Source organism: Strix uralensis, chromosome 10 (genome assembly GCF_047716275.1).
Source record: "Strix uralensis isolate ZFMK-TIS-50842 chromosome 10, bStrUra1, whole genome shotgun sequence".
NCBI classification, from domain to species: Eukaryota; Metazoa; Chordata; class Aves; order Strigiformes; family Strigidae; genus Strix; species Strix uralensis.
In genome coordinates, this window is record NC_133981.1 from 13,836,869 (window position 1) to 13,850,991 (window position 14,123).

General features: G+C 47.1%; 1 protein-coding gene across 4 annotated transcripts in view; it reads right to left on the minus strand.

Annotated features, from left to right (window-relative positions):
• SRGAP3 (SLIT-ROBO Rho GTPase activating protein 3) overlaps positions 1–14,123 on the minus strand; it is a 125,346-nt gene that overhangs the window by 43,582 nt on the left and 67,641 nt on the right. For all 4 annotated transcript variants that reach the window (XR_012630259.1, XM_074879241.1, XM_074879240.1 and 1 more), the window contains exon 4: positions 4,142–4,204. Coding sequence is in view for 3 of the 4 variants with exons in the window: in XM_074879241.1 (XP_074735342.1) it covers positions 4,142–4,204 (63 nt within the window). In the remaining variant the exon portion in view is untranslated. The remainder of the gene's footprint in view (positions 1–4,141; positions 4,205–14,123) is intronic.

A 14,123-nucleotide genomic window follows, 5' to 3' on the forward strand; every position in this document is an offset into this window, starting at 1 on the left:
AAATTGCATGATTTTTGTGAAATCTAAAAGTTACAAGATGGTTACCTAGCCAGAAAAACGCCAGCACAACTCATCGGTTGTCTCTGTTCACCCATGGCTACGCAGCTCTGCCGCAGGCCTGGGGACACGCTGCTGTAACCCCTCTTCCCACTGACTCCAACAGCTCCTGCGGCTCCGAGGGGAACATCGGCACTGGAGCGCAAGGCAGGACCCCACCACACAGAGTGCTGCAAGGGGGTCTGAGCCCCACTGCGATCCAGTGCCTTTGCACAGGCTCTTACTGACTTATCTGCTAATGACTGGAGAAACTTTCCTTAACGAAGGCCCTTTTCCCTCCTCCATATTTTCCCCCTGATTGAACCTGAAAAGGTAACATAGGAACCAGGTTTAAAAGTCCTCTGACAGTCTCTTTAACAAAATGCAAAGGACCTAATATCCATTAAAATATTTTCCCCAGACTTCAGCATCCACGTTGTTGAAACAGATGCCTTAAACAGCTCGCTGTGCCGACTGCGTTCCTCATCAGCTGCCACACCACACAGCTCACGCTTGGAAATTTGGGGGATATTTCTGTTTGTTTTAATATCTGCCTTAATTTTGAATGGGGACTACCTGCACTGCAGCAATCAGCCCTTTGAGCCACAATTCCCTTGTGTCTTCTCAGCACTTGCAGTCAAGTCACACTGTCCCTGTCTTATACTATTGTGTCAGAAAGAAAAACTGTCACAGCTGCGTCCCTGGGATCTTTTCTGCAAATAAGTTAATTAGCTGCAGTGGAGGGAGAAAAATATGTTCCAATGTTCATTAGTTATTTAACAACACGAGTTGTGTTTTCCAATATTAATAACACATTCTGGATAAAGGCCATTGCCAAAATACCAGCCATCAATGGCACTGTTTGCTGTCTTCAGCTAAAGTCCTTTACATTTCCAAACAGCTCATCATTACGGTTCTGACCCAGAAGAGGAGGCGGATCAGAAACCGGGTGACTCGTGTTAAGCACTGGCTCAGGCCCTCGCAAAGCTGAGGAGACCCAAAGAGAGGCCCAGCACATGGGGTGAAACACAGATGAGCATGGCCATGGGCAAAAGCCTATCGAAGATCCCAGCCCGCTCCTCTTTGGATGGAGCCTAAGGGACACCCGTAGCATAAGGTCTGAGAAAGGGGCAAATCCAGACAGACGCTGACCTCCACCTCCCTGCTCTTTTAAGAAAGCATGAAAGTAAACATCTTTCCAGAGCATTTCTACAGCATGATACAGAGCAACGTACCAACATACAGTCAACAATTTCTACAGCATGACACTTGTGGAAAACACCCACTAACCGCAGAGGTAGGGCCTCCCCCATTGCAGCACTCCTGATGGAAAGGGAAAACTTCCTCCAGCCAATTCACATCCTGCTACACAGTGAATGGTGACCATTATTATTATTTTTAACCTGGGTAACGTATCTATAGCTATCATTCTAATTAATACAATTCATCTCACAGTTGTTAATCCTCTTCCATAATACCTTGTGACAAAGCATTGCACTGGTTCACATCACCGTACTTCTATGGACTTCCAGGCACTGCCTTCCGCTGCAGCCGTAGCCCTCCATTATGGCAAGCAAAGCCCATACAAAGAGCCCACTGTTAGTGCCATACACCAAACTGCACATCATTGCCAGGGCTTACAGAAAACACCACCAGAACAGTGCTCTGGGGTTACTGTTTTTCTCACCCTAATATTTAGGCCTGACTTCTTCAGATAGGAATGCATACAACACAGCAAGGGACCTGTGAGCAGAGGAACAAAGAACCTCCAAACTTCACAGACTCCAACTCGGTATCTGCCTGCTGGAGTCTAAGCAGGAATCAAAAGAATGAAGCTGGCTTTAATGCACAGCTAAATTATTTCTGTGCAAAACCGTTCACAAGCAACCCCTCCTTCAGAACAAAAGCCATCTACTTCCTTTTTGATTGAAATCAGCGTGGTTTGGGGGTTTAGTTCTTTCCACACACAGTCCACAGGATGACTTGCATCAGAACAGCAACAAGGCTGAATTAAAATCAATTTAGTTATTTTGGCTTAAGTTTGAGACAGTGAATGCCTGAGAAGCCTGTAAAAAATTATATAGTTTCCACACCGTGCACAGAATTCCCCTCTGAAAGGCTTAAAAAGCAGCCTAGCCAGGGCACAGACGTACTATGGATCCAAGGCTTGGCCACAGGCAAGATAAACGACTTCCTTGCATTGACAGCAGAGAAATGATATTTTACAAGCTGCAGCCTGGCGTCTTTTGAGCCAGGCATCCTTCTTCCGTATCTGATTTTGTCAGCAGCCACGGTTATTGAATGTGCTGCTGTTGGGTACCCAACACATGGCAATGGACACACCAGCGCCAGCTCAGTCCTGAAGATGTCCCGAAACACCACCAGCACAGTGGCTCAGCATCCAAGCCCAGTGTGCAGTGAAGCCTGTCCTACCTGACGTCTGAAGGACAGAAAGCTACTGACTGGAGGGGAGCTGGTTTGCCCTGAACAGATTTAAGATGATCACGTTGGCTCCACTGGGCCTGCTTTTTCGTCATGTTTCATCATCCTTACTGAAATGAGCGTCTCTTCCCTGCTCCCTCCCAGCCAGATGACACCGTTGGTTTGTTATCTTAGCAACAAGGTCAGTTCAAAGCAAACACAAAGCTCTTCCAGCCGTTCCAGTCTGCTTCACCATCCAAACACGTTCTGCTCAGCATGCAGAGCAAAGCAGTGAATGGGGGGAAATCTCAGCTCCAGGGAAGACGAGCTTTGCCGCAGACTCATCAGGAGCGTAATTAATCTCTATGCTCTTCCTTGGCCAACTGCAGGCACTTCAGACCTCAGTACACTTCTGATCCTCAGACTGACCTAACCACGTCCCTCAGGTGATGCTCCTGTCCTGGGTTTGGGTTCTGAGTACACTGGTCCACAGGTATTAAGGTCAGCCCAGCCCTTGTTAGTCTTTCCTTGTTTTGCATCTGTCATGCTGCTGTTGTAATTAATCTTAATTAGTCACCACCACTAACACAGCTTGTGACATTCAACCATCAACAACACACACCCAAATCTCACACAGGCTTTTTAATCCAACCTGGCTGTCCACCCACACTGCAGGTCTCACAAAAACTGAATCCTTCAACAACCAATGCAGAAACAAACCTGTTAAGAGAAGATTTATGGCAGAAATTTCAAATAATATCATTCATGCTCTGTTGTTTAGGCCTATTTTTCAAGAGATGGAATAAAATGATTGTTTAGGAATAAACCTACTGCAGTGTTATTTATGTACCAGTAACAGAGACAACCAAAGAAAGCAAATATATCGTCTCAATTTTCTAACACAAGACAGACTTTATATTGCTTTGTTGATCCTAAACCACAAATAAAGTGAAGAAAACAATTGCTGCAGGGCAAAAGACAGAAGCAACATAAAGACTTTTACTGCCCTACTATGAAAACCTGCTTGAAGTGCAATGTCCTGAATAACAGCGGATGATTTCACCTGGAGGCACAGAGACAGCTCCGCAACCAAACCGCTGCTTGGAGCGGGGAGATGAAGCTGAGCACACATGAGCTAGAAGCTTTATGCATTCCCCAGCAGAAGGTTGTGTTCAGCCATCATCCACAGGCCACCAGACTCACATGAGCAGGTCAGGTTTCAGCCACAAATCAGCTCTGCCAGCTCAGAGCAGGACTTCTGAGCCATTAGCACCTAGCAGAAATCACCAACCAAGGGAAAACTGAAATGGGCCTAAAGGCAACACGGTGTAGAAGGCCCGGCAGGTGACAGCATTACAGACACCAGGGATCGCACTGGATCATGCCCAAAACATCTCCACTTAGGCTTAAGTGACACAGTTATGTGGCATGATCTGCTGCCTGATGCGGCCGCAGAAGCCCTTCATGGCAGGACCGCTGGGAAATCCCCCTCTGCTGCCGTCAAACCCGGTGAAGGGTGAAACACTTCTAGCACATGCGAGAGGCTGTATGCAGGATGGCAGGAGGGAGAGCCAGCCTCCAAGTCACTGAAACACTGAACGGACATTTTGTTCTAACAAATGACACTGCCTACGTTCCCCTCACTGCACAGGCGAGGCACGGGCAGGATCAGATCATTACTCACCGTGTACAGCTCGTTGGTGACTTTCAGGAGTTCTTCATGCATCTGTAGGCCAATCTCCTTACTCTGGAAGACAAAAAGAAGAAAGAGTGGAGACTCTGTTACGCTCACAACATGCATTTCTGAAAGGAAAATACATTTTGGAGGGAAAAGTAAAACTGTATGACTTCCAAATGCTACAGGAAGAAGAAATGAGGTGACAGGTTTTTTTCCTGACTAGCTGACCAAAGACATGTGGAAGATCTCCAGTGCTGCCAGAGTACTGGTATGGGACACTGTGGCACCAGCAGAAGGAACAGAGTTTGGGGACACTGGTGAGCTGGCAGGACAGGGAAGCAGTGAGTTGTTCTTCTCTTCTCTTAAGCCAAGTGCCCAAGCTGATCCTGACGAAGCCAGAAGTACTTGTTGGAGCCCATCCACCCCTGTACCCCAGTGGATCCTGCTAATCCCCAACAAAGGCTTTCACAGCCACCCCACAGAGGACAAAGCCACAGCCACCTCTCGTGTCTGGAGCATTTGTCTTCTCTCCTCTCAGCTGACAAGGGAGTGGTGGACCTTGGCAGCACAACCAGCTGCAGGTAATGCCCATCTTCAAGACTGTCTGCCCCCTCGGAAACCTGCCCTCTCCTCACTCCCCTGCCCAACACAAGACTTGCCATTCTTTGCTTTGCAGTGGTGTTAACAAAACCATGTACATTTTAATTCTAGGTATTATTTTAATAAACAAAATGGCCCCGCAGCATGAGAAATGCCCTAGGGGCCTTATTTACAGCACTTCAGAAATCCTGTCTAATGTCCTTCCTGCTCTGGGAGCTGAAGAGACAGCATCAACAGGGCTGCCAATCCACATCTGGGCTCCATTTTTTCCATTTCTAAACATTAAAACCAAAATACAGATGGCCTCCTCTTCCAAATCTGCCTGTGACAGTGAAGTTTAAAAGTAAACTGGCATTTTGATTTCCTTTAATTTTCTACAAATCCTTAACAAAATAAAATGCATTATTATAAACACGAACACATACAGTACACCAAATCCTCATGCTATTTCAGAACAGCTGCATTTTCATTTGAGGTCAATGTTTGTCCATGGATCACCCAACCTGGGTTTCATAGACCATGATGAGGAACATCACACCATTTAATTTATTTATCCTGCAAACACACAGGGATGAAACTAGAATCACAGACAATATTGCTTTGCCCTTCCACTGGCAGTATTTATCACCAGCCCACAGCTCACTGTGTGGATCTAACACCTAACACCCTCCCCCATTCTGGAGACTTGTTTCACATTAAGACTGGCAGAGTGCACACAAGCTCTGTAGCCAGAAGTGGTTTATAGCTTGACTTTGCCTATTTTTCAACAAAACCTGCATTATTGGATGTGAGTGAGCAGCTATCACACTCTCTGCACTGAGCTGGCTGTGTGTTAGTGCTACATTAACTCCCCTGTACAACTTATATTATACAGTAAACATTTGTGGGTACACAAATCGCTTAGATTTGCATTCTCCAGTCATACCATATCACCTGCCAACCCATCTTGATTTGATAAGATTCATTAAAGACACCTGCACCTGGACTGGCAATTTCCAATCCACTTTGATATTTCAGAACGAAGATTATCAGGGCTTCCTGAAATGCTCATTTTAGATTTTCCTTGCCATAACCCACCCTTCCCAATTTGTCTTCAGTAGCTCATTTTCATTATTCTGACCTGAGTGAACCAAAGTATCTCTCAAAAAGGACATTTTATTACAAAATAGCTACACCACAGTTACATAATAGTGTCCAATTTCACAACTGCAACAGTCAAAGTTCAGCAAGTTTGGGAGAAAGCTCACTGTGAGTGAAAAACTCACAGCACCTTCCTCCCTCCACCCCCTGTCTGCTGAAATCCTATTATCATTTTGTATTTTCACTCTTCCTGCCAGGCAGGATGAAGCAGATCCAGTTGCCTCCCTCCTACAGCATCAACATGGCATTTCACAGGAGAGGCCACAACTTGGGGAGCTGCTGAACATTTAAGCTTGGCTGTGGATCAAGTCAACTCCAAGTCAGAAATCCAGTGGTTGGATGCTACTGGAGATGTGCATGCACTGCTTTCCTGCCTCCCTTGTAATTACACCCCAAATCTCTCTGTGGAATCTTCTTGGCTAGGAAACATTTATTACAGCTTGAAGATGTGTTTAATCTAAGTACAGTCACACCCCCCTCCCCCCCAAGAAAAACCTCAAACCAAAACAACGAGCAGTTTCTTTCAGATTTCCTCAAATAACTCTACGCATTTTTGTGCACACAGTCAGGGAAAACAACACCCCATCAGCTTCTTGGCTGAGTGGCTAAAGGAGCCCAGGACACAGAGAGGTCTTCTAATTAAAGCTAAGCGGGCAACCTACATACTTGAAAAGTTTAACCTTAGATTACTGAAAGTTGGAACTGAATGCAAAGAGTGAAGCAAGGAATCTAAAGAGTAGAAGCACTCTGCATTCAGTGAATATCCAGTAATTACAGTTTATCTGTGATTTCGCATCAGGGTATTTGGAAGAGTCCCATCTTCAGAAGCGCGACTGAGGCACGCTGCTCCCATTCCTACGTGCGCGAGGTGCCAAGAAGATGCCAATTACCAGAAGGTGCTAAGTACCCCCGGCCATCTGGAAACCTCCTCTGCTGGGAACCCCAGTCCCCCTCCCCTCCCCGCCGACACCGGCAGTCATTAGCTCATCTCGAAAATCTCACTTGCAGCTTGTTAATAAGCAACAGAGCTATTAAAAGCACACATCCCTCCCAGATACATCCCAAATAGGAATTATTTAAGTCAGGGTCTATAAAGGGGGGTCTCAGACCCCAGTGGCCCTGAGCCGAGCCCCCCCAAAGCCAAAGGAGGAGGACGGGCTCGTGGTAGGAGCAATGGCCCAAAGGCAGCTGCAGCTCTCGTCTCTGCCCCAGATTTCCTGTGCGGTGGAGGGCAAGGCCACAGAGCCGTAATTTTCAAACCTAATTTTAGACTCCTAAATAGAGCAACAAAAAAAAAAATGGCTCAGTTGTCAGCAGCGTGTTGTTCCCACGAGTGACAGTGACATGGGGGGACCACAGGTGGGTACTACATTTAAAGACCCACTTGCTTACAGACACTATAGACCAAACGCCCGACATCCTGTTGCTGGAGACCAAAGTGGTCTCTGGTGTCATCAAGTCTCCCAGCATCCCTGAGGGCAGCATCCAACCCCACAATGCCAGAGCCTCTTCCAAAGGCAGGAAGGCGGGAGGCTGAAGGACTCGCCTCTCCTCCGCGTTTGCTGCCTGCCCTTTTTATAACAGAGCAGTTACATTTGTGTGTTTATGGGAGACAACACCAAAATGTCATTCCAATTCCCTGGTACCATCCGCAAAACCCAAATTCTGATTTAGCCACTTGCTTTATGCCTTCCAGTCCTACTAAAAAGCAGAGTTGCTTGCTGGGATAGCAATGGCTTCAGTTTTAGCAGGTTTATTAAAATTCCTGCCACTGCAGACAAAGTAAGGGGAAGAAGCGACACGGACTCCTGGCAAGGAAGAATGCTTATTTTCAAGACAAAGAAAAGAACTCCCTTCCAGACAGACACCACTTCGTCATTAAATCTCCATCCAGGACACTGCAGTATGGGGCATAATTAAATTCACTGTCATGGAACGTAATTAAATCTCACACTGGGGAATAACGCAGCACGGTTATTTCGGACATAGCAATGCTCTGGTCTCAAACGTATAATTTCCTGTATTCCATACTTGGAAGCAGCAGCAAACTTCTTTCCTTTTGCCACCGCAGGAGGTAAAAGGGGAGACAACACCTGCCTGGCTGAGGGGGCCAGCGGCACATCCCTCACCCGGGGTTTGTCTCTGCCAGGATGTGCTGTGAGATCTTGAGGTGACGGGGACTCATTCTACAACAGACCAAGTCAGATCTCTACAGTGACATCTCCGCATCTCTGCTTATTGCCTGCCGATCAGCAACATTAACACACCTGCCTTGATAATCTCCTCCTGAGCCAGAACGTGACTCACACTGGAAGCTCCAGGGAAATTTGCCCAATTGAGGTTTCTTCCCCTGCTTTCCTCATTCGCAGGGCTTGCCTGTCTGCTGGGGCAGGCAGGCCAGCCGCCCAGCTGTTTCGATGGTGCAAGCTGAGCTGCAGGCCAGGGATGCTCAAGAGGCCGACGGTCCCCCAGACTGCCCACAGAGCTCCCCAACCTACCTGCGGGTCCCCCCACAGCACCCCGATACCCTTAAATATCTGTGCAGCTCTGCAGCACTCGCTGACAGGACACCATTCCTCACCCAGGTGAGCAGCACTCCATCTCCAGGTCCTACATTTCCCAGGAAAGCTTCTGCTGAGAAAGAGAAGACAATGCCAGAGAGGCCACACGCTCCCTGTGTTTCGCATGTGCAAGCCAAGCTCACCTTACCACATCCATCTCAAGGTCACTGTCATGGCTGGCAGCAAGCAGGGGGACATCCCTCAAACCCCAGCCCACCTCCAGAGTCAGTCCTGGCAGCAGCCATGCTGGAGAACCAGGAAGAGCTGGAGAATTAAAGCCCATTTCCACTCGAGCTCCTGCAGCTCTGTACTCCCTACCCAAACCACCCGCCTTTCAAGCCACATGTGACACCGGGGCAGACTGCGAGGAGCTGCGGGGCGAGCCACCACCGACACGAAGGCACCCAGAGCTGCCCTGAACTGCATTCAGCCGCTGGGCTCTTCACAGCAGCCTCAGCTCAGGAAGCCTCCTCTGACCGCTCCTGGCACTTGTGGATGTTCTTCTGATGGAAAACATCCTGGGCATCAGCTGTGAGACACAGGATGCCAAGGCAAACAAAATGAGAGAAACTGCAGAGGTTTTCATGGCCTTCACTGGCCCCGGTCTGGTGTCTGCAATGTCACAGCTGCCACTGAGCCACCCATGCATGCTGCGAAGAGCCACAACACTCACCCCATCCCAAGGCAGGCATCGGCACAGACCGGGGGGCATTTCAGACACGCCCATCTCTCCACATGAGTCCAGAGAAGCAACTCAAATACATGGCAGAAGTCTGAAGGTGAAGAAGCCGCACCCCACCTTTCATGTCTTGTACCAAGAGATTCAGAGCAGGAGACACGAGGATTTCTTGGTCCATTTTTAATCATGCTGCCCATGCACCCCAAAGGCACCCACAGCTATCTAACCAGCGACACTGTGGTTTTCCTGCGGCAAAGATCAGTGTTTCTCTCTCAGCCTGGATACACAGCTCCTGGTCTCCAGACGACAACGGGCCTGACCTGAAAAACCTCACTGCAGAAATTTATTGTCCCGCTTTGGAGAATGGTAGTTTTTGTGCAGCAAGAAGCCATACCCACCGGAGGACAATTGTCCTTTGTCACTGCAACTATAACCAGTGGGTGCAACAAGTAAATGATATCATTACTGTGTCTTTCTATAAAAATGCTGGGACACATTTAATATCCCTGTGGGCTCCTCCTTCACTGTAACAGCCATCAGCAGCACAGCTAATGAGACACGTTGGCCTTGGGTCTCTAGGCTCCAGCAAACTCCCACCATGAAAAATGCCGTATATATGTATCTATATATATCTTGTAGCTTCAGATTAGAGGGTCACAGCAGCAGGGCCAGGTGTCAGGAAAACACCCAATCTACACTGCTATTCCTGCCCTCACAACATCCACACCAACGGGAAGCAGTTGGAGCCCTCGATTATAGCAATATGTTAAATACTGGATTCTGAAGCATTGCCAAGAGAAGAAAGATGCACTGTTTAACTGTTGGGATAAAATACAAGTAGGTGGGGTGGATTATAGCTGTGCAAAATTACATGACTTCAGTGCACAGGGCTTCAGCTGAACAACTTGAGTTCAGAGGGCAAGCCAAATCACACCCACATGGAGCCAGATCACCAGAGACAGGAATTCCTCTATTCCACACCTGGGAAAGGCAGAAAAGGAAGGGGAAGAAAGACAACAAATCACTGGATGGGAACAACTGCCCATTTTGTAACAAAAGAACTATCAAAGTCCAAGTCCAGATTCCACTCACATTTTGTAAATGGTCCTGCCTTTACCAATATCCATTACAAGCATCTCCATGCTCTGCCTCAAGACCACCTTTGAATGAACCCCACTGTTCTGTGTATTTTTTCTGCAGGTATTCGAGAAAGAGACAAGTTTCTGCAGTTATAACTGGGATTCCTTTGGACGCAATTCAAAAATGCCTGAAAGGCCAAAAAAAGGGCTGTGGATTGCTTAACTGACATCTATCACCCTGCCTGAACGCCAGCGATGCCAAGACCGTCTACAGACCCTCCCACAGACAGACAGGTTTCTTCTCTTCAGAGCTCTCCAAGGCTCTACTCTCAAATTCATGCGACCCATGACAGTCCTGGGGGACGTGGCACCATCACGGAGACCGTCAGCTCCTGTCCCCAGAGGGGCTGGGTCCTGCCAGGCCACCCCTCGCATTACCCACCGCGTTGGGCTGCAGTCCTTCACCCTCACACCCCAAACCCATCGCTGCTGCCAAGCCTGCCCCAGCCGAGCGTGCCTCGGGGAGCACCGGTGCAAGTGTCACAACACAGAGCTGCTCTGTCACCTGATGCCACCGAGCACGGTGACAGCATGTATGTGTTGGGGGGAAAGGAGCAAAACAGGATTTGAGATGTGAGCGTGCCATGGATTTGCAGGGGATTAACGATGTTTTCTGCTCTGTTCCCCGCAATTCCTAACTTTTGATTTCTTTTCTGACTGCTAGCAAGCGCTGAGCTGGCATGCTCCGAGCCTGATGCTTTAACTCCATGTCTCAGCCCAAATTTAGTGCAGAGCCCAGCCTTATGCATCCAAGCTGGAAAGCTGCTTTTCCTTATGTGCATCACTTGACATTTGTCTGCAAGTGATTTTATGTACCACTTCATTACTAAATTACTTAGTAGTGCATAGGCACACAAAGACACTCAATATGCACATACATATATGTATGTGTGCATGAAGGCCAGTTGCATATATTTTATGCAAACACACACTTATTTAAAAGTTGTTGCTTCTGTATTTAATTCCACTGTCTGCCAACTTCATGAATTCAATCCCCATCTCTTTTTCATATTTTCATTATAAGCTTTACCCATTTTTTTTCTTGGCTTTGTGAGGTTTTTCTAACTATGACTTAGGGCCTACAATTTCACTTTTTATTTTAAAATTTTTGAAGTGGTTTTTTTCAACTTATTCTAGTTTTCTGGTCTCCTGGAGTTCCAAACAATTTCTGTGTATCAGGACCACCTTACTAACAACTCTTCCCCTCCCCACTAAAAGCATACATACTTTGGGTAAATAATGTTTCATAAATAACTGATGGTATTTCCCTAAAACCGGAGTCTCTCCTTTTTGGGTATGCTGAGCCAAACACTCAGCTCAGACACTGGCTGTATGTTGCCCGCAGTGCCTATGGAAAACTGAAGTGGATCCACGGATTGCAGTGATGTACATTGATTTACCAGCATAACATCTGGTTTTAAAAATTCTCTTTGATTCTGTATTAAAATTGTCAGGAAAAAGGAGCTTCAAATCCTGGCTGCAGAAAATCTCTCCACCCCACCAAACCTCATCAAATCCCCAAATACTATCACCACTGTCCCAAGACGCCAGCCCTTGCCCCCATTTACTGACAAACGACCCCCACTGCTGCCAAGCACAGCCAGGGAAGCCGAGGGGAGAAGCAGCTCAGCACCTGGCATCTTCCTTGGCAGATTACCACCACGCTGACCAATTGCTTCTTAGTTATGCGTGTCCTCGTACCCCAGATTTTAGGGCCCCGCTTCCTTGCTGAGATTGTTTACATTTACATAATGAAAGCACAAAGCACAAAACCTTCCAGTTCCTCTGTGTACCCGCAGTGTGTCACAACCCATTAATAAAATCTAGATGGGAGGAATTAAAAGTGACATCTCTGGAAAAAAATGTTACCCTAATTTACCATCAAAGAGCAATCTACAACAAAACCCAACAGCTGAACCACAACTGTGGATGCCTTTAACCCTTCCGGAGACGGTTTATTTGCCCAATAGTCCTGTATGGTACTGTCTCCCCAGTGCTTCAGGCACTTTATACTCATCATACTCAAACCCAGACTGGATAAAACAGTGAAAGATAGCTCCTCTGAGCAATCTCATACCAGCTGCAAGGCTGGACTGGATGGCTTGAGAAGCCTTTTACCAGGGTGCTCATATTCCCACGCACGTGCCTAAGGCCCCTCACCAGACACTGCTGCAAAGTGGGAAGCGCAGCCCCAGATCCCTTTTGGGCACAGCGTGCAATAGGTTAAGAAAAATAAATAACCTGAATATCCCCAAAAGTGGCAGCCTCCCTATCCACATTAAGGGCAAATGATGACACAAGATAACCCTTTTCTGTGATCTAGCTGAGCATTATTTCCAGGGACAGGTGAGTCCTGCTACAATTTAAACCTCAAGGGACAAATGAGAGTGAAATCACAGATCCCCCCAACTCCATTGTAAAGCCTCACTCAGATTAAGAGCAGGTGCTGGCTTTGGCAGGCTGCAGATGGAGTCAGCGCTACTTCACCTCTCCTGGCAGAAGATGGGGGAGGGAGAAACAAGGAGCAACAATTTCTATAGAATGTAAGTGCTGTGCCTTAAAAGTTGAAATTTAAATTCAAAGAGGAGGAGGGAGGGAGAGACTGAGGAAAAGCAAGCACAACAAAATAATTCTGCTGAATGGATGAAATACTTTATCATCTTGTCCTGGCTGAGGATTGACCTACTACAAGAAAACACTTCAAACATTCTATTTATGTCCTTGTTTTAATGTTGACTGGATTTGTCCTATGGTTCAAATTGAGCTATACCATTCACAGACCTAGGAAGGGTCAAGCAGAAGTATAGTCTTAATATACATCTCAAAAACAGGTTCAGAGTAAAATGCAAATGGGAGGGAGATTCTGAGAAAGACTGAGAACTGAGCTAACAGATAGATCCCAAATCTGCCCAGTTTCTGGAGGCCAGGAGGACGGAAAAAGGGATGATGTCCCATATCAGATCAGCAAATCCAAACCTGACCTTGCAGTTTAATTTCTAGGTCAGATCTATAAACTAGAGGAAACCGGCCATAAAAATACCACACTAAATTTACTCTTCAGCTGGGCTAAAATTTCAGGATAACCACTGATTTGAGAGCCCTTCTGTTTGGAGAGGCATCCCCGTGGGCTCACTCTGCTCACTAACTGCAGTTCTCCAGCTACCCCTGCTGAAAACAAGCAACAAAAACAAAGATAAACAAGAGTCACATAGCCAGGCAAAAGGTCCATCCAGCCCACCACGGTATCCCTGAAGGCAGCCATTAGCAAACGCCCAGGAGTGAATGAAAAGGGCCAGCGATGCCACCAAGCACGTTCAGGGTGTGATTTCAGGCCAATTTCAGGCTGATTCCCGAGCCCAGAGTTGTTCCGGCAGTGGGGCCAGGCAGCTGCCAACAGGGAACGCTCTTCCACATCCTTCCAACTACCCGAGGATTCAGGTTACACGTCTGGATTTCAAAAACATGGTATGAGCCAACAAACATGTACCATGACCTATAATACTGCAAATGTAATAAAATATCTATAGTAAAGTGATGTTAAGAAGCCTTTCCTTTTTACCTTCTCTTTCTGCCTGGCGCCTGCTGAGTGCCCAGGGCTTACATTAGCAGGCACAGCGAGGTCCTCGTGCCCACGAACTGCTGTGACTCCTCATGCTCTTAACACATTACACACTCCTCCCCTCCTTTTCAGCTGGAGTCCTGGTCCACCTGACTGCGAGATTCCTGCAAGTCTTTGATGCTCATTTTTAGTTTGGCTATCATTAATAATTCTGTATCATCAGGAGACTTTATTATCTTACTAGTCATCCTTTTTCCAAATAATTTATTAGGAACTCCACTGAAATTCTCCTTCTTTTTGTTCCCTGTCT